This window comes from Tyto alba, unplaced genomic scaffold (assembly GCF_018691265.1).
Source record: "Tyto alba isolate M040663 unplaced genomic scaffold, T.alba_DEE_v4.0 Super-Scaffold_16, whole genome shotgun sequence".
NCBI classification, from domain to species: domain Eukaryota; kingdom Metazoa; phylum Chordata; class Aves; order Strigiformes; family Tytonidae; genus Tyto; species Tyto alba.
This window is the reverse complement of record NW_024881278.1, coordinates 7,211,172-7,232,251: the sequence shown is the minus strand read 5'-3', so window position 1 is coordinate 7,232,251 and position 21,080 is coordinate 7,211,172. Positions and strand designations below refer to the sequence as shown.

General features: G+C 36.7%; 1 protein-coding gene across 1 annotated transcript; it reads right to left on the bottom strand.

Moving 5' to 3' along the window:
- Positions 1–340: 340 nt before the first annotated feature.
- Positions 341–20,690, bottom strand: PNPT1 (polyribonucleotide nucleotidyltransferase 1). Its single transcript, XM_042789643.1, has 29 exons — positions 20,491–20,690; positions 19,700–19,760; positions 19,315–19,389; positions 18,379–18,484; positions 17,215–17,264; positions 16,668–16,731; positions 16,535–16,582; positions 15,722–15,835; positions 15,284–15,470; positions 14,724–14,775; positions 14,354–14,411; positions 14,107–14,203; positions 13,908–14,010; positions 12,621–12,691; positions 11,105–11,141; positions 10,257–10,323; positions 10,074–10,163; positions 9,151–9,204; positions 8,940–9,046; positions 8,493–8,564; positions 8,332–8,395; positions 6,642–6,725; positions 6,080–6,163; positions 3,947–4,053; positions 3,804–3,859; positions 3,168–3,246; positions 2,694–2,741; positions 2,183–2,341; positions 341–1,386 (listed from the first exon to the last, which is right to left on the bottom strand). Exons 1-28 carry the CDS (start codon positions 20,649–20,651, stop codon positions 2,186–2,188), a joined length of 2,352 nt encoding a protein of 783 aa, XP_042645577.1. The 5' UTR covers positions 20,652–20,690; the 3' UTR covers positions 341–1,386; positions 2,183–2,185.
- Between the last annotated feature and the right edge of the window lie 390 nt (positions 20,691–21,080).

Below are 21,080 nucleotides of genomic sequence, written 5' to 3'. Positions count from 1 at the left end.
AAAAGGGAGCCTTACAGAAATTATTCTATGATAAAAAAAGCTAAACCTTGGAAAAATCACCTGGATTGGGGAGGTCAAGTTCTGAGAGCAGTTACTAGAAATTAAAACCTCTGATCTTCTGTTCAGGGACTTTAACACTGACCTACCTAATATCATTAACAGTATCTAGGATATGTAATAAATAAGATAACAGTCAATTAAGACATAGTAAGCAAGGACATCAGAATTCTTACTAAGAAATAACAGAATACAGTCCTCAAAGAGGAAAAGATTGCTAAGGAAAGCTTTTTCAATCTTACATCATGGAAGACAGACAGACAACTACAAAGAAGCAGGCCAGTAATTTATTTCTTCTTTAATATTTTAACTCAGTATATAAAAAAAAAAAGGAAGAGGCAATTTTTACTGTACATTCACATTTCTTCTCTCCCCGGTGCTTTGTTTTTTCTTGCAGGAGGTTCAGAGCCCACTTGCCATCAGGTATAAAGTTGATTTTCTCATTAGGTCTACATACAAATTGGTGAACATCAGAAGGGACACCTCTGATCTTCAAAGTCTGTGCCTCACAGTAGAAAAACAAGTAGTTCTTGTGAGCCCCTGGGAAATGCTTTGAAGTCTAAAAAAGACCAGTGAATCCACTAGATGGAACATAATCAATGGAAGAATTCTGACACTCTTAATGAGGGTGCTTTAGGGGGAAGATTTATCACATCAATTGTTTATTCCAAAACAATTATTTTAATCTTTAAGTTTTAGTTATATATTTTAAAATTTGGTGTTAACGAACCCAGATAATAAATGATGATGTTTCAGCCAGGTTCTTTGTTTTGTCCCCCTTCTGCTTAGATATTTCAGCAAGTCTGAACCCTGGAACACTTACTGATGTATTTTTCTGAGAAGGCATCAACCATGTTGTAGATGATACTTCTATTTCTTTATGTTCTGCACAACATTTCAATCTCGAACACTGAAAAGCCAGTAAAAACTTCAGCCAAGTGTGCCTCGCAAACAGGTATACAAGATAATTCCTTCTGCCAGGAAATAATTCTTAAATACTCACTTCTCATCTTCACATTTTTATTTTGAGATGATAGCAAGAAGAATCTTAAGCACTGACATGTAATCTGCTCTTCAGTCCGTACAATTCCATGTTCTTAGATTCTCATCTCACCCTTGCTACACTAGATGAGAGCATTGGTCGTTTCTGGTTTTATTTTAGAAGTTTTTAATCAATTTGAAGACTTGGAAGTTCTATATCACCTTTAAGCATAAATAGTGTCTCAAAAATATGATTTACTACCATCCACCTGCAGATTCTTGCGAAGACATCTACAGATTCTAGCAAAGGCCGCTTGTATTTCCATTAACTTTTGCACCTTTTTTTCCCTGAAAGAGAGAAAATACTCTATAACCAACTAATTATATCAAGACATGAAATTCCAAAACATTTCTTTAAAAAAAAAAAACCCACAAAACTCTTCAGTGAATTTTATTTTCTTCTATTGTTGTGAATCATTCCTAGAAGATTGCCTTAAGTTATCATTGGTGCATTGCATTTCCATTTGCCAATTTCATTGTGTAACTGCTCTTGATTTTACAATCAAACACCTTCCTGTTCTACTAGCTTCCTAAGGAAAAAAAAAGTAGTACACAGCAGTTTGGGGAAAAGTTTAGACATAAGTATATTGACAGTCAAATGCATGCTGGGAAACTAGTTCAAGGGAAGAGCTTTGGGCATTCCATTAATTGACTGAGAAGTCTCTCAAATCACTCAAAACTCTCTTGAAAGCAGTGTATTTTTCTTCTCTTCCACTACCCTGCTTTTTTTCCTGCCCTCCCCCCCCTTTAAAAAAGAAAACAAACAATGGCAAGGTGGAGAAGAGGAAAGACTTACACTGATGCCACAGATTAACAAATAAATTTGTTTTGGAGAATGTAGGCTGTTCAGATTGCCTGAAACTACCAAGGCATTTGGACCAATTTTACAGTATCAAGCTCTTTTGCAGCACCTGAAAGGGCAGTTACAAACTTATGCCATGCTGCAACATAACTGGCAAGCAATATTTGCACACCACTGAAGGGTAACTGTACAATATGAAAAACACACCGATACAATTATTTACAATAATTGTAAAGAAAGTACAGTACTGAGTCATCTTAAGAGTTGTTCCTATGGGCTTACCTGTCACTGGGGTGAAGTAGAGGACTGTGGAACAGTACCTCCCAAGACAATGCTGTTCTTGTCAGTCAGGGTTTTAAGCACAGTTGTTGCTGGTGACTGTAGAATTTTACGTGAAAGCCTCATTCTACCATCAGTCGGATCACGTCCAAAGTATTTAACCTGTTAAGAAAACAAACTACTTTAAGACTGACCAAACTCAGAGCTGGAAATAGCGTTTTTCTTGAAAGGTGGTGCTTTGCTTGTTTTTCAATTTGATGCTAGAAAAGCCATAAACAACAAGCACCATTTAGCCTATGTTGCTCTGACAAATTAATGTGGTGCCTAGATAGCAACAGTATGACACTAAATAAAATTAAATTTGAAATGATCAGGCCTTTAACCAGTACAGAAAGAAGATCTGATATGGCAACATATTTTCTTCATAAAAACAAAATAAAAAATTCACTCAAATTCTAAAATATGAACAGCACTTTGTTAGTATTCCAGTTTTAAAGACAGAAAAACAAATTACCTGAATTTCTTGTCCAACTTCTAATCCCAGGGCACTAGGGTGTTTGATCTAGAACAGTGTTTTTCAGAGAAAATTATTTCAAAGTGATTAATTTTGTAAGGTTAGCTACAAAAGTTCCTTCTTTTAGGGATTCTTCATGTTGCACTTCAGACAATCATTGTGGCTCAACACTACATTATGAATAACAGGTTTCTAAATGTTACATAAAAAAGTATTGCAGATCTAAAGGTATTGGTGATGTGTATAAAAAGCATCAACAGTAGGACAGCAGCAGGCATACAGTTAAATTGTGTGCAGCTTTAAATGCAGGGCAAGCAGAGGTTAAACAAAAAAGTGCTGCTAATTAACACAGCACTTAACATGAAAATGGACTCTAGAAAAACTATGTGTTACACCTAATGTAGACTATGTTTAGTGAGAACTGAATAAAAACAAATAAAGTGTCTAGTTCACACTTGTTTCAGCATGTCATACCTTTCTCTGATCAAGTTGTGAATTATGAAGTAACACTGGTGTCATGTTTGGATACAATTTTACCATCACTCCAGAATCTCTGCAACAGAAAACAGCATGATTATTTCAAAATACATTGATCAAAGGCTATATGCATTTTACTCTGCATATTGACCCCAAAACAAGTTAACTTTTCATAAACAACATTTTACTCCTCCTTTTTAAAAGTTTTGTATCAATCATAACACATCCACTCATTTTTCCTTAATTGAAAGTGGATGGAAATTACTTAAGACAGTATATTTCAATAATAATTACTATCCAAGTGCGTGTAATTTCAATCCAATATTTGTCTTGCGAAAAAGTAAAAAGCAAATTCCTACCATTTCTCTCAGATACAAAGATGAAAAAAGGTTTTATAATTTATAATGTTTGTAATTTATTCTAATAACTAAACAATCAGCAAAAATCAACAGCCTTATTAAGAAACAGAGTACTGTTTTCATCAGAAAATATCAGGAATGATGCAGGTGCCAATGTCACCAGCATCAGTTTGTCATCCTTAAAAAGCAATTATTTTACATCATATTTAGGTATCAGGAATATAGCTATGTAAATAAACTAATTTCTACTTCAACTCCAAAGCACTTTTCATACCTTATTTCAGTTATTGTGGCTGTATAAATTGCACCAAATTCCAAATTAACTTCCTGCTGTAGGGGGGGGTAAAAAAAGAAAACAGTAAGACACAAATTCACAAAAACAAATCAGAGAAGCTAACCACAAAAGTCTGTCCTTACATCATCTTTGCAGATTTCACTGATAAATTCTCTTGCTTCATGCATAGCACTAGGTGTGGGGGCAAACACAGAATACGTCTCTTCATCCAGCTGACTTACAGTTACACCTTAGAAACAGAATTTAACGAAAGAGGATTTAGATGAACATTGCCACTGTTTCAGCAAGCAGAAAATTTACATTCAGTAAATTCAGCAAAATGATTTTGCACAGACTAAGATCTCAGAGTCCTAATAATTTCAAATATTCTTCTTCAGATTAGGCACTGGACAGATTTACATGCAACTGAATGGAAACCATGTTACATGCATGCTTGCCAAATACCTGGACAAACTTGTGTTCCATATAGGACTGCTCACATTTGCAAAATTACTATTACAATCCTTCTGACAGGAAAAAATTCTTCAAGTAATTTGGTTTTTTATGAATCAATCTCAGTTTCTATGAATGAATTTCACAGAGCTTTTTAATGAAATTATGGCTTTCATTAATAGTTGATGGAAATTAAAGCATTTCAGAGACAGAACATAGCAAGATTGCATGGTAGAATTCTTTGCACCTCTAGACTAATTTTCTGGCCATCAGACTACATAGGCTTGTCACCAAGGGGATTTATGAGTTTCTCCTCCTTTTCTCCACCCCAGTCCCCTGAAAAGCACTAATCAAGCTAGCCAGAGCATTAACCGAGTTTTAAGTTCAAAGCAGCTGAAGCAGAACATCTACTTGATACTCTACAGACATCAGCCTCTTTTTAACGTTTAGCTTTCTAAAAGTAGGGAACAAGTGAAGTTACTATATTAAGCAATAAAGGAAAGATTTTACACTTCCAAAAAAGTACTTGCAAAAGAAATATGATATATTTAATAACACAGCAGAAATTCACCTCTGCTACCAAAGTCTGTCTATTGGTTAAATATTACCTTCATCACATTGGACAGTTGGTAAAGGTGAGCTGTGTCTAGTTTCACTGGTTTGAATTGTTTGAACAAAGGTTTTTAAGAGTGTAGCCTCTCAGAAACACTTAATGCATTATAAACTCAATTCATTCACTTCTGCGGGAAGCCACAGCGTCAAGCTATAGGCCCAATTCTAAATGAGCTGTCAGCTGCATTTATCTCAACCAAAGGATCAACTGCCCTATTTAGGAAATGGTACCAAAAAAGGCATCAACTTCGAATTCGGTACTGAAGGCCAGGCAGGACAAACCAGTGTGTCAACAAATAAAATTAATTTATTTCAAGAAATATAACAAGATCAGGAAACTTCTGTCACAGTATTCACTACCAGTTTAAACCCCAGTTCAGGTCACTCCTGCAATGTCATAGCAAGTTGGATTTCAAACATGTGCCAGCATGTTAACAGTGTGTACAAGCTCCTCACAGTTGATGAACACTGTAGAAAAGAGTTCAATGTCCCCTTTTAACCACAGCAAAAAAGGCTTTAGTTTACGGGATGAGAAACTGCATAGATCTGATCTAGACTTCAGCATATTAATCATCAGACTTGTTTGACTTCACATCTTTCATTCAACATTATCTGCAGTACTGTCCCTAGATGAACCTTCAACTGCCTCTTCTGCAAACCCTGAAAAACATCATCACATGTGCACCAAACTTCTGGGATTTCCTGCTGCAAGACAAACTGCAAGCACTTCTACAGAGAGAATCTACACAAATAAGTGTAGCTGAAGTGAGCTTCACCTAGCTCTTCAAAACACATACATCTCTCTATCAAGATACAGTACAGACTCGGTTTGTACTGAGAGTTGGAACAGCTAAACATACGAGTCTGAGAGCAGAGACAAATACTGTTTTGCAGCCTGCAGCATAAAGCACAAATGAAAAAGTACTCTTTTTTTCTCTTAATAGCTCTTCCCATCTACTTACTAGGTTGTTGCTGCTGAAGCACAAATGCCAGTTTTACAGAGGTGGTCTATAGAACAATTTGGGAAGTTTAGCTACTTGCAGCTTCTGAAAGGGCATCAAGATAGCATTAAGATTCAGCCATAGATGTGCTAGTAATACCTGTGCTACCAAGATCCACTAATTAAAACTCCACTCTAGTAATATTCATGTAGAGAAGAGAAGCTAATAACACATTAAGATAAATTATCACAGGAAGCGAGAATGTCTTACCAGTCTGTGCTTGAAGTTTTTTCAAATTATAGGCCCCAGGACCAACGAATCTTAATCTTTTTGATAATGGAACATGGATAGTTTCTGAAAGAACATTTGAAAATACTCTGAAATGCTGACTATAATAATCTTGAAAGCTATCACAGAAGATAAGTCACATTCATTTAGATTTTAATCTTCTATGGCTATTAGTATTATTTGCTAAACATTGATGTAATTACATATAAAAACTGAAACAAATGAAAACAGAATACAAATACTTTGATGAGTAAATTACCTTAAGACATACCAATACCAACATCTTTACCTATTCTGATTTTGTGAGAGTTCCACATTACTTCAGTTTAATTCTGTTTTCTGGTATACAGTGAAATAGTACAGCACTACCTCAGATGGCAATAAAACCCAAAAACTTGACTCAAAAAACCCAAAGCAAAAGCAACCCCAACAGGCAGGGGCAGAAACAAACATTCATTTTAAAACACTGTTTTAAGCAGCAGCTTATTGTTAAGAAGATAACTGTAAGATATATGAATTCTTATGAACAGACAACTAACATTACCTACAACTGGTCCACTTTCTTTTCTGTTAGGTCTGGGTTTTGCCAGCGTTTGGTTCATAATTTGCAAAATCTCCCTCTTTGCAGCTGTGGGAATTAGGGGAGGGAAAGAAGGAAGAAGGAAAAATAAAAAGTTTTGTATGAGATTAAAATAAACTTATGCAATTTTTGTTATAAAGTTGATAAACATCCATTCATAAAATCTGCCTCCTGCTTAACTTGAGAATTTATTACGGTAACATTTCAGGTAGTGCATGTTTGTTGCAGCACAGCATTCTGCTCTGCGTACACAAAACCTATGCCTTCAGCACCTGTATTGATTTTATGCAGCCTAGAACATCACATACAGTTCTGTTTCAGTGTATTATTTAAATAAATCAGAGTGCTGATAAGAGCAACAGGGTGTAGTTTTGACTAGTTATGATACACTGGCCTGGAAATTTAGCTGAGCTGCTTGAAGTGATACACCATTGAACAGGAATTACTAGTTCTTACATTTTACTAAGGTTTTCTTACTAAAATCTTGCTGTTATAATCAAGTGAGAACATTTTTTCTTACAACTAGTTAAGTCATTAAAACTTGTAGCTTCAGTTTTTCATATGACTCGAGTATTTTAGCTATACGCATCAGAATACAGACAGCAGATTTCAATAGTGAATATGGCTGAATTTATGGTAAATGAGAAATAGTTTGCTCTTCTTCTTATAACATTATTCTGTTGGATTTTTAAAAAGTCATGTAATAGGATATTTGTGTATTAGTCCAAAGCCATTTTGGTGTTATGGTAACACTTTACATATTTAACTAGCAACAGATGCCTCCTCCCTCTCTCAACTTTCATCAAAAGTAATCCAGTTTCAGTGTGCAAAAGCTGAGCTTCAGCCTTTACTACCCTCTGTTACTCGTAGGGTATCAAGCTGCTAGATCTTAACCATGAAGTCCTTGAAATGATACCGACTTTACTTAAGTTCTAAGAACTTGCTGCTCATGAGACATTTAAAAATTGGTCTGAAATTACTTTAAAGTTAGCTTGGAGCATATTTTTAACAGCCCTTTCTACTGATTCATTGCACAACAGAGATCAAACCTTTTTCTCCCCCAACTCGCCACATATGGTTTGAATACAGAATGACAAAACTTCTATAAACTGACATGACTTAGTATTATTGCACTTCTATCAGTCAAATCCAAAATATTGTGTGTAAATACTTCATTTACCCCCATGTTGCTCTTTTGTGTAAGTTTCCATCCCCCCGTCCCAGTTTACTATGCCACTAACTTCATTGCATTTTCCAAAACAAGTCACCCATTGTACTAAACTGGTAAGTATCACACCATTTGCAGGGAATAGTATTTTGTTCTCTTTTTATTAAAAATAGCCTCCAAGAGTAGCAGACAGTTTCACTGTCACGATGGACAATAATATGAAACTTAAGTGTGGTGGGAAGGGCCTGGCTTTTGGGAGACTGAATTCTATTCTGACACAAAAAGCTATTTATTTTGTATGAAGTGTCTATATTGAAGTATAACAGACACCACCCAAACCAAACCAGTTTTTTGAAGACAGCAGCTTTTTTCCACAGTGAGAACAACAAAAAAAAAAGAGTATTATTTAGTTTCATAAAACTTAGATTTTAATACAATTTATCATTTAATATCATAAAATGGGTGCCAATACAAATACAGACCTACCTGTACCTTGCTGAATAGCTTCCATTACAATTTTTATTGGTATTCCTGGCAGTTTTAGATCAACCTAATATGAAGAGAGTTAAGTTACATCAATATGCAAGGAAAGCATTTTTAGAGACATTCTCAAAGTTCCATTTGAGGAAGATTTAATGTTACAATACCTGCAAGGCAGTTATTCCTTTATTAGTACCTGCCATCTTGAAATCCATATCACCATAGTAATCTTCAATTCCCTACCAGCATAGACAGAGAAAAAAGCAAATTGGAGTAACTTTATCCTTGTGTAAAGTCTCGTTATACTAAAAGTACATTCTGTGTTTCGATAAGCCACAAAGTAATAGAGAAAAGACAACATTCACTGGAGAGAGCATATCAGAGCTTAAAAGAAATAACTGAGTAATTACAAGAAAGTAAGAAACATGACTGAACATTTCAAAGATTTTTGAATTAAGGGAAGAATTTGGGAGACAAAACAGAGAAGAAAAAACTAATCTGACTATTTCCAGTAATGCATGTTCCAAAATTAACCAAGTAAAACTGTACAGAAGAAGGTCAGAGGATATTTTACAGAATTAAGCAGCACTAAAAACAATTCTAGAAAAACTCACCAGGATGTCTGTCAGCAAACGATAGTCCTCAATATCTCCTTTTTCCAGATTGCATTTGGTAATGAGACCTATTGCTACACCTGCCACTGCACTTGATACTGGAACACCTAAGAGTGGTAGTTAAAAATACATTTTTGTAACCTTTGGTCATTTCCAAATCCTTAACACATTATCATATGTAGCTTATTGTTTTAAGTGCCATATTTTGTACCTGCATCCATTAATGCCAAACTTCCACCACATGCAGAAGCCATTGAAGAGGATCCTACAGAGTTTGAATATGGAGGGGGGAAAAAAGTATTAAACGCTGGTCAGAAGTATCTGAAACAAAACTTGCTAGTGATATTCTTCAATGACAATTTGAAACTTACCTTGCTGCTAGTTAGAAAATACTGTGCAGCAACACACATATGACAATAAGTAACTGCAGTTACAAGTTTTCTGTAGCAGAAGTATTTTTAACAAGAAATGGGTAATACAGTTCGAATCTTCCATGATACCGATACCAAAAAAATCTCAACAAGCATGATTAGCATTAACTATTCTAGACAAGAAATCTGTGGATTTTGCAGGAATCTGAAAACACAACCCCTTCCCTCTCTCCACTAACCCACTCTCCTAGCCACCTAATCTCACTACAGTGCTAGGAAATAGGAGGTGGACCCCAGGGAGCTTCTTGCCATGCAGGGGCATATGCAGACAGGTGAAATAGATAGCTTTCCTCCAAACTGGGGAGATGGGAAAGAACAAATACAGACAGCCAGGGGAAGTTACCTCCAAGTCAGTGAGGGTACCAGCTGTGATTAAACACTGCTGAATGGGTCCCAATATATGCTGACTTATTCTCAGTATAAAAATGCCCCCGAATACCATTTTATTAAACTCACAATTTATGGTTACATCTCATACTGATACTGTGCCATTACACAAATTGAAAGGAAGGTCTGTTGTTCATGACCATCGACAACCTTTTTATTTAAAAGTATTTCAGGTAATAGAGCTATCAAGATTAAGAAGGATAAAAATTAAATCTATCACCTAAAATGCCTACAACTCAAGTTCATCAAACCTGAGCTTTTTTAAGAATGTCATTTAGTCCCTAGCACTTGGTTAAAAGTAAGAGAATCATAATACCATTTGACTCTAAGACTTCAGAAGTAACTCGTATCGTGAATGGGAAATCCTGTGGAATGATTGGTTTCAAGGCTCTTTCTGCCAGTGCACCTGTTTAAAAAAACCATCAAGCGATCCATAAATAAATGTAATCAGACAAAATGTGAAAACTTACAGCATAGGTCTTCTGTAGTCTGAACTTACCATGTCCAAGTTCTCTCCTGTTCATACCAGTAACTTTGCCAATCTCATTAGTTGCATAAGGAGGAAACTATGAAGTAAAAAAAAGATTTGTGTATAGAAAAATAACTTATATTTTTTCTACATTTTAAAACATACACTTAAAAAAAAAAATCTTTGAAGTTCTGGTGCACCTCAAGGTAAAAACAAATTTAAAAAAAAAAAAACAAACCAAAACACCAAACCAAACTACCACATGACTTCTATATTCACATAGTTTGCAAACTGGGACCAGTTTAGGAAGTGTTTAGTAAATGTCTTACTTCCACAGAACAAAAGCAGTTGGAAGGTAGTTGAAAAACAACACAACAAACTTAGTCCAATTAAACTTGTCAAACAACGTATCAGAAGTCCTGTTTCTGTCATACAGATAATGGAACAAGATATGCCTGTTGCCTGTATGAAATACTTTGGGCAAGTTCCAAAGGCTGAGCAAGATCCAAGATGTAAAAGCACTTATTTACTATTGGTATAATATGTCAGCTGAACATATTAATAGAGCTTCCTAAAAATAATAGAACAGGTTCATCCTGCTTTCAGTAATAGCCCATTCTTAAGGAGCTAACCTAATGTTAATATCTTAAAAAGGCTGTATGCAATAGTAATTCACAAATTATCTAGTGCTTTTTAGGAAAACAGCACTTTTGTTCATAAATTGCAGCATAGATTCACATATTTATTAGAATTAATATTTTTTTATCAAATCTAGAGATAATTTATATCATTGAAAGTGATCAATTTCACCTTTAAAAGCAAGACATGAAGCCCTTCTGTGAATCATGTAGAAAGCTGTGACACGGTAAAACACTCACCTCATAATGCAGCATGAAGTTTCTATCTTTTATTCCACTATTAATTAAAAACAACACCATGTCAAAAAAAGAGCTACCGCACATCTTACATACAACAGGTAATACATAAGAATATATCCAGTTATGCTTACAAACAGACCCAACAAAACCAACAAATCAAAAGATTCCCTGATCACCCACATTTTTCCTAAGGTTTTCTACATAGTAAACAAATTAAACAGCATAGCCTACAAAAAAACCCCCTCGTGTTAATCATTAAAACAGTTTCCCTAGCTGTTTAGAATAGAATAGGCCCTATCAGTTCCCTATGCTGGTTGCAGTGTGTCTGAAGGAAGAAAAAAAAATCTATTTCAAACTTCAAGAGCATCAACATCTTACTGTACGTATTGTAGTAAAGACAGAAACATAAGCACTCAGAAGGAAAATTGACAATCTATAACCACAAAATAAGTCTCAATTAAATAAAAAAATCTGTGCTCAGAAAAATTACTGAAGTACAAGACTTGATGCTTAGCAATAAACACAAAAAAGCTAATCTATAAAGTTGCTTCAAGTCACTACTTGCCTGTAGTTTCATACAAAGGCAATCTCTAATTCATGAAGCAACCTAATGACTGCTAATTAAACCCCATTATTTAACACAAACTAATTTCCAAGAATATCAAAATTACAGAATATGGACAAACACCTCTAAGCCATTTTTGTAACTAAAGCATAGGTGCCACACTGAAATGTGAAAGCACCTGCACTGCTGGGGTGAGATCACTGAACTGCAGCTTTAAAGGCAAGGAGCTTCCCCTCCCCAACAAGTTAACCGTCATTAATAAAATGTTAACAGCACAAGGACTTACTTGCTACATCGTAAGTTAAATTTTCCTTACTCCATTAAAGACCATCACAAATTTTTTCACCCTCCGAACATTTTTATTTTGAGACAAAATATTTAGATAGGCTGATTCAGCTGTGGGGACACCCCTCCCCCCGGTTATCTGCTTTTAAAATGTTTTTTTCCCCACTTTGAACCAAACCTGACAAACAGAACAGCACTTCACGGGCTACATGCATCCAATCTATCAAGCAAAACTTAAAGGCTTGTGAGAAATAGACTGAGTAGAATATATATCAAGCTCCAAGTATGATGATGAATGCTTGGAACAAAGAGAGAATCAACTTTCAACAATCATTTTATTTAAAGAGACTTGGTATATGGGCACAGTTTTACAGATTCAGGAGTAGTTTGCTATTTTCTTGCTCTCACAACCAGACTGTATGTTACTTGTAATACTCTCCAATTTCAAATGCATGTTTATGGATTTAGTCATCCAAAAAAAAAAAAAAAACAGATGCCAAGATCTCTTGAAAATAGGCCACTTCAAAGTCTGATTTTACACGTTTTTCAGTCCTAATGAATTGATATATAAATATATAGATTGAAGTTCAAGGAACTTGTATCAAATGTGCTTAAGTGCTCACCCTCTTTTATTGCCACTGACAAAACATCAAAAGATATTCATACCTCACTGCTGTTGAAATAACATCTGATTTTACACTTGATTCTATAGAGTCAAATGTAACTGTACAGAGAACCTAGAATAAAAAGACAGAGGGTAGATAAACTGCTCTTCAACACTTCTGTGTTTCACAACTTTTACTGGTTATAAAGAATCAAAAAGAACGATTTCAGCAACAAGGATGATACTATCACCTACCACCTCTGCAAACTTTTTTCCCCCCTTTAACACATACATTTATAAAGACTATACAATCTTACAAGCAATCACATTTAAAAATACTAATTGAATCCTTCTTAACCTGACAGGAATCCAAACCAGTTTGTTCACTAAGAAACCAAGCTACTTCATTTAAGAGCCAGGGCCAGATGCAGCCAGTGTTGTACAGGAAAGCAATCCTGTTTGTCACATGGACTTGCAGTGTGTGTTATTTTTAGTGGGATAAGAGGGGACACCACTGAGGAGTAAATCACTGTTTGCAACTACCCATGTACCCTGTAATAAGTCAGATCAATGGCTGACAGTCTTCTAGAAAAATGAGCTATAAAAATGTGGGAGACCAAATCTTGTGTACAATCTTAATCCACCCAACATCTGACACTTTTGGCAAAGAGAGGAAAAAAAAGTATCTCAGTGTGATTTTTGTACAATTTCCTTATTTAGTCCAGGTTCCATATGAAGTTCCTTTTAAAAGATTTCTCATGACACACAAAATTTAGTGCTGCCCTACATACCAATGACCCATTACATCATCCATTTTTCTACAAATGAACAGGATTATATTTTACATGAAAACCTTTTGTTTCAATAAATATCTTTAACATAAGTCTACACAGATGGATGAAAAAGATATGATTTTGGACTTAATAACAACCAATTTTACTTTAAGCCATCCTGAATTGTAAAGCTTTCTTCTCAAACCACCTCATTGCAAGACAAAACCCAATCAACCAAAAATACTCCAAACCTGCCATCCTGAACCAAACAAGGAGAAACCTTACAGCATCTACCTTTGGTTACTAGACATTCTTCAGAAAGTCTGAAGACACAGCAATCTTTACCAGACTCTGAGCACACATGCTCAGAATTTTATCCTAACATCTGTACTGTTCATGTAGTAAGGAGCCAAGCTTTGCCTGTCTTAATGGACTCAGATATATTTTAATTAAACCTAAACTGTTTTCTACTTATTACTATTTGAATGTGAAAGAAAATTTTAATTTAAATGGAAGATAGAAGTCTTTCAGCTTTTGATAAATTGATTTATAATTTCTGATGTTTAAAGATAATACCTGTGTTTGACCTCTCTGAAATAAGGCTGATCCGTGAAGCATTTTAAACATGTTCACTTCACATTTAATATCTCTGAGGGAAGTCAAGTCTCTCCCATCACACCTGAAATTAGAAGCAGAAATTTTGAGATCAATTAAATTATAGTCTTGGATAAAAAGTTGATAGCAATATTATTCACTAGGAGTTTGATATACTTACCGTCTATATTCATTTAAAACAATATTTCTAAAAATATCCTTTGAAACCACATTGAAAGATTCCATGATTTCGTAAGGCTCAGACTCTGGAAATTTTTCTGAGTAGAAAAAAGAAACTGCATTTGAAGTTGCAAAATTAATTTTATAGAATTTTTACTAAGCTAGCTTAGCCAAATAGTACACAGTAACTAAGTAGTGCTAGCTCCATTTAAACATTCTCTAAACATTAAGAAAACAGAAAATAATACCTTTCAGCTGTTCCTCTGTTTCAAGCCTTATTTTGTTAATTGCTTCATCTCTAGAAATCTAGAACACAGGATTTGCAACCAGTTAACTCTACAGGGCAGAATAACAAAAGAGATTTGGGTTGCTGAGTTTTTGTTTGTTTTAAAATTCTGTAAAACTCAAGGAGTAGGATTGTCACACAAATTCAAAGATCAATAACATACTGCAAACAAATACTTTGGTAGATAAGAATTTACAGAACAATTTATTGTTACTATTGCAAATATACGCAGAGGAGAAGAGGTTTTATTAATATTAAAGAAACTAAATTTTACTACAGTTTATTATATTAATTACAAAACTAATTACATTATACTTGAATAGATTACTTACTTTATCATGGCTAGAATCTGTGAACACTGCATAAATCTTGTTAAAGGCAAGTCTTTTGGAAGAAAAGAAAGAATTTTTGAAAACACAGTTTAAAACACACTTATATAATTAGTTTATTTGGAGGACTAAATGTTTGTTTTCACTAGCAGTATGAAAGCATCAGACTGACTTTTACAAGCATCACTTACTCCAGCTGTCCCTTCTGCCTTCTCTCCTGCCACCTCTCTGAAATTAGCTATCACTTCCACAGCAAAGCTCATACACAGCAACATCTTAACTCCTTGTCACTGTTCCACAGGAATGGTATACTAACTTACAATACTTTAACTGAGTTTTTCAGGGCATTTGTTTTGCCATGTCCCTCCTAGCGAGTATAAAACAGGACAGCTGAAGACCATATTTCTAAGTTTCTATGGAAAACACAGCAAGTAATTCTGAACATTCAAAACGCGCTATTTTGTTAAACAAAAATCCCAGACTGTCTCAAATTAAATAATGGTTAAATAACCATTTTGAGTCACTTAAAGAATTTACATCAAAATTAGTGGTTCTGAACTTACTTCTTTGCACATTCCACAATCTCTTCAGGTGCAACAAATAACTTCTGAACAGTTCTCTTGACAACACCCCGTTCTTTCACTAGTTGCTGAATTCCCTGAATTATTTGCTGGGTATGCTTCACCCCTACTTTGATGGCATGACAGAAGTCTTGTTGCAATATATTCTCAGCAGTTGCTTCCAACATAACTATTAAAGGAAAGTTAAGAATTAAGTAAATGACTATTTTATTGTTAATAGCAATCTAACTCAACTGAGGAAATACAGATTAACATTAAGCTGCGTAAGTATAATGGATTTTACCTAACCAAAAGCTACCTAACCTATCACTGTTTATTCCTACTATTGTATAAAAACACAAGTTTCAAAGATTAGGAAAATATCTGCAAAGAGACACCTTCTTGATTTTCAAACGCTTAACTGATAATTAACCTACTTACCAACTTGATTTTGCAGAGCTCCAGCAACAACTAAATTTAAAGCACTAGAAGACATCTGTTTTCGGGTTGGATTGATAATAGTTTCTCCATCAACCAGTCCTACCCTTACTGCACCTACAAAGAAACTCCAGAAAATTATTATTATTATAATAAAGAAGTTTAAGGCATCACTTTGAAAATTATACCTCTAAAACAATAATTAAAGCTATGAATTTTAAAATTTTACCATGTTAGCTATATATTAAGAACAAACCTGTATGGCAAAATCATCTATTCTTGAATTTTTCTGCGGCAGTATTACAGGGTAGGGCATATAATGCCAAGTAGCATTATACAAAATGCTGTAAGTCTACTGGGTTTATTTTAGTCATTTGAGCACATGTTTTCAAGTAAAAAGACAGGTGAAAGGAAAATACAGCTAAATACTTGTTCTTGGCTAGGTCATTTCTCTTCCCCCCAAAAATTCACAATGAATTAAAGCTCTTCCTGAGTTCCTGGAGAAAAAGTATTCTCATCCAGCTATTTTCTAAACAATGCTTTCCAAGACAAGTTTCTCTAAAGAAAAAATTAGGCTATTGGTCTCTATGCTACATTACATCTGGATTATAAATCCTTCTAGGAGTATATTTAGTCCAAGAAAAAAAAAATGCTTTCAACTGCAATATTCCTATCCATTATAGAATTATTTTCAATACTTGAAACAAGAGATAGTGGACTTGAGATTCAGATTCTTGTTAAAAAAAAGAAAACATGAACTGTGGTCTAGTCTTCCATCATGTTCAAATCATCCAACTTTGCAAACGGTTTACTTACCAATAGGACCGTTCCATGGGATATCAGATAATGCAAGTGCCGCAGAAGCTATAATCAAGAGATAAAATCCTGTATTAGAAAAATGAATCACATTAAATCACACATAAGCAGCAATTTTTAACAATCCTCTCACCTCCATTAATTGCCAGAACATCAGGATCATTGACACCGTCTACTGCTAAAAGATTACAAAGGATCTGGCATAAGATAAAAGACAATGAATGATTTTGACCTATGCATATTTATTAGCTGTAAATACAAAGCTAAGGACAGTAAAACAAAACATTCCACATTTATACAAGCCTACACTGCAAATGAATTTGTTCAGGTATTTAAACTAGAAAGCTCACAAAAAAACCACTAATGTATAATATTGTATCATATCATATAATTAGCCGTTCTTTCCTGTTATATAGAGGATATTTGAATTTTGTTCCAGTACCTCTACAATAAAATTTGGAAACTAGCATGTAATAAAAGTAACTTAAGACAAGGAGGTAACAAATGAAAAAAGCAGCATTACACTATTTGACTGTTTTTCAAAGTGTAAACCCCTCCTGGACACTAATGAAAACTGCTTTTCTTAAAACTGTGCATATATCATGTGAAATTTTGATTGGACATACACCAGTTTTCCATTCTGAAGGTTGCTATAGTTAAGAACAGTGAGCATGACCTACCTGTGTGTCATAAAAGTAGCCTACTGGAAAGAGTGGTCTGATTGACCGATCTGCAAAAGAAATATTCACAGTCTAAGCAGTATTTGGTTTTCAGTAGTTGGTATTCATTTTGTCTTGTCTCTCCCCACAAAAAACTGACAAAATGGTTTAAATGAAAGACCCAAACAAACAAAAAAGAAAAAAGGCAGAGCACCCAGAATGAAGTTTAGCATCACATATAATCAACTCTAAAATTTTAATAGCACTCGGTAAAACAAGAAATATTTGGGTAAGCATAGCCACTGTCAGGTAACAAGGTAAAAACACTGAAAAAGTCTTCTGTGCTTTAGGATATAAATAATCTATTACACAGTATTTCACCAGAAATATCTGCAACGAAGGGACATAGTCCTCAAACAAAGAAAAACAACAAAAGCATGTATGTTCAAAATATGGCATTATTTCCACGATGCATAAAATCATAGAATGGTTTGGGTTGTAAGGGGCCTTTTAAAGGTCATCTAGTCCAACTCCCCTGCAATGAGCAGGGACATGTTCAACATACAGGTTTCCTATTAATTTTATTTCATTCTGAACTGTCTAGGACTCTGTGTAACAGCCTATGCCTTAACAGGCTGTTCCCTCTCCTAATTCTTTTAATTGCTGTCTTAAGATGCTGATGTATTTGACATCAGTTTTTAGATAAATGCTGAATTTCAAGGTATTATCTTATACATGAATGGTCATAACAATGATGGAGGTTAGTTTTCAAGCAGGATCAAGAGGGAGTGAATGAGTAAATACCAATCAATAAGTCTGCCTCTTTGCATTTCAGAGTTTAGCTTGGTTGTCTCTTCCACCTCTCCAGAGAGAGGTGTGACTGCAGAGGTAACATCTCTGTAGTTCAGATGAGATCTTAGATACAATAATATCAACAAAGGTGACAACAAGATTTCTCAAGATCCAGGCTTATCTATAAAGGAGTATGCACACAGCTGCAGTTGATATACTGTTTTTAAAATCAGTACCGATAAACAAGAAACTACCAAGTTTCATTTTCTTCTGACATTACTGCAGAAACAATCAACACTGCAAACAGCAGTTATAAATTACTATATTTTCAAACATTCATGAGGATATTACAAAACATTTAAAATACATTGTAAACAAAATGTTTCAGCCTACCTATTACTCTGCTTGTAAGAATTTCTTTATCAGTGGAACCCAGTTCTCTTCTTAGATAGTTTGTAGGAATTCTTCCTGCTGCAGCAGCTTTCTGACGGTAGTCAACCTTTTAAAAACAAAACACAAATTCCTGAAGACATCAGATTACTTATTCCAGAGCCACAGAATAATTCCAGTTAGAAGAAATACCACAGAAGGTACATAATCCAATCCCTTGCTCAGAGTAAGATCAACTCTGAATTCAGATGACATTATTCAAGGCTGTGTCTTAATGTTCAAATGGACCCTTCCCACTCCATATCCGAGGTGGACTGCCCAGCCAGGCAGTCCCCAGCCTGAACTGTTGCAGGACACTAGCACACACCAAGTTCAGGGCTCTGAGTTTGTCATTATAGAATTTTGTAAGATTCCTGTCAGCCCATTCCTCCACATAGCAGCCCTGCTTCTGAGGAAACCATCTGCACCCCCTCAGTTTGGTGTCATCTGCAAACTTGATAAGCAGAAATTCCAGGTCACCGATACAAGTATGGAACAGGATGTGTTCCAGGACAGACCCCTGAGCAACTCACTATTATTCTGCCTGAAGGTAGAACATGTATCATTAACCCTTAACATCACAGCCCTTTGAGCCTCATAATCCAACTGGTTTTCCATCCACCTAAAATATAATGTCTGAACTTGGGTGTTGTGGTAGACAAAGTTCACCAGGCTTTTGTGGAAGGCCTTGCTAAAGTCAAGGCAGACAACATCCAGCGCTCACCCCTCATCCACAGGTTGTCATCTGATCATGTACTGCTCTTCTGAAGTCCAGGGTCTGTAGTCTGCTATTTGTGTTCCTCACTCCCCCCCCCAGCATCTTGAACCCCACTATGTACTGATTACTACTGCTAAGCTACCACTGATTATCACAAAACTAATTTTGTCATTAGTACTTACCACTAATGGCATAAACTGAGATGCAGAAGGCTTAGTTTTACTGACTGCTGTGACCATTACTGCTGTGTCACCTAGCTGGATTAAGAAAAAAAATAATATTACCTGCAATCAGAATATTTTCTGAAGTCCTAAACTTATGCACAAACTAATAGTCTTTGCAGAAAACAAGCACATAAATCCAATGCTTCATACCAATGTTTTTCATTTTCAAACAAGATTTTTTTCTACAAAACAAATCTGTACAGTCTTTAGGGATTAAATTGCCATTTCAGTCTCTGCATGATTTTAATAGGCTCTGATGTCCTAACAATGACTGCTCAGATCCAAACATTTTCACGTGGCACAAATTTTAACTTTTTTTTTTTTTTTTTCCTCATTTTGTTACCTGAACAACAGCAGATCCATCAGCAAACCTGGCAAGTTTTCCAGAAGACAGTTCCATCTTTCTATTGGAAAGAAATAATTTGTTACTTGTAGTGAATACAACTTTTCCAGTAACTTCTGGATTCATTTGCAGCACCAACTGTACTGAAAGTTACGCTTCATTATTAGACATAAAAATCCCCTTTAGATGTGGAAATTGAAACTCTTTGGCAAAAAGCAAACAACTCCCTTTAACTCTAATGTGAGCTTCCCTCGTACGTCCTGCTTCTTTTGCCTTGAAGTCAAGGCTTGATACCACATCCGTGTCACATAAAGTTAGGCAAAATGCTTTACTGACACTGGAAGATGAATCACCCACCCGTTCAGCGTGGCTTTTAGTCTCGCCACTAGAAAACGCAACCACACACACCCTGTACCCTCACAAAAGGCGGGGAACTGCTTGCACAGCCCCGAAACACTTTTCCCCACCACAGCCGCAGCATATTTGCTCTTCCCTAAGGGAAAGCGAAGGCAGTACACCTGCTCTTCATCCACTGCGAACGAGGAACGGCACGCGGGAACGCCGGCGGCAATTTCTCCTCACGTTTGTTTAACCCACCACCCCAGACAGCTCTCTCCACTGACCCCACGGCCGGGGAGAAATGAGGGGGGGTTGGTTCCGCCGGGCCCCTGCCCGCAGCCGGTACCGAGAGCCGCTCTGCGCAGGCTGAGGGGGTGGGGGCCACCCGGCACACCGCCCGCCGGCTCCTTCTCTCCCTCCTCCCCTCCCTCAGGGCGCGGCGAGCCCCTCACCTGCCCCCCAGCTCCACCGTCACGGGCCGGCAGGGCCCGGGCGCCAACCGCAGCGCGCAGCCGTCAGGCGGCAACAGCAGCCGCCGCCATCGCGCCGCAGCCCCGCCGCCAACGGCCAAACAGCCGAAGGCGACGCGGCGACAGCTCGTGGCGGCGGCCATGGCGCCGGTGGGCAGGAAGAGGGGACCCCCACTGGCAGCCGCCACGCGGTTGGCTCTCGGAGGAGGCGGGGGGGCGGGCTGTCGCGCAGTAAACTCGAAGCGGATTGGCTTTCGGAGCCAAAGTTTCGATACCGCCGCGCGAGGGAGTCCTTGCTCCCCCTGGCGGGCGGGCGGACACACACCACACACCCCCCCACGGAGGGTCAGGCGGCGCAGAGCGCCCGAACGCGGTGGCGTCGGTGCCTTCAGCAGGGCCCTGCCGGGAAGTCTGAGGTAAAAAAGTGGCAGAAAAAGCTCCGCGGCGGCCCCTTGGTATGAGGCGGCTTCAGAGCCAGCTCAAACAAAAATTTGGGAGGACACCAGCCCAAACGGTGGCCCAGAGTGAGGGAGATGACAGTGGCAGCAGGGCTGCTGCCTCCCTCCCACCAT

Excerpts from the sequence above, each read along its gene's own strand:
- PNPT1 (XM_042789643.1), bottom strand. The coding sequence starts at position 20,651 with ATGGCCGCCGCCACGAGCTGTCGCCGCGTCGCCTTCGGCTGTTTGGCC. Across the intron at positions 14,776-15,283 it reads ATTGTGGAATGTGCAAAGAA|ACTTGCCTTTAACAAGATTT; the intron begins GTAAGTTCAGAA and ends TTCTTCCAAAAG. Across the intron at positions 9,205-10,073 it reads TGAAGTCTTAGAGTCAAATG|GATCCTCTTCAATGGCTTCT; the intron begins GTATTATGATTC and ends CAAACTCTGTAG.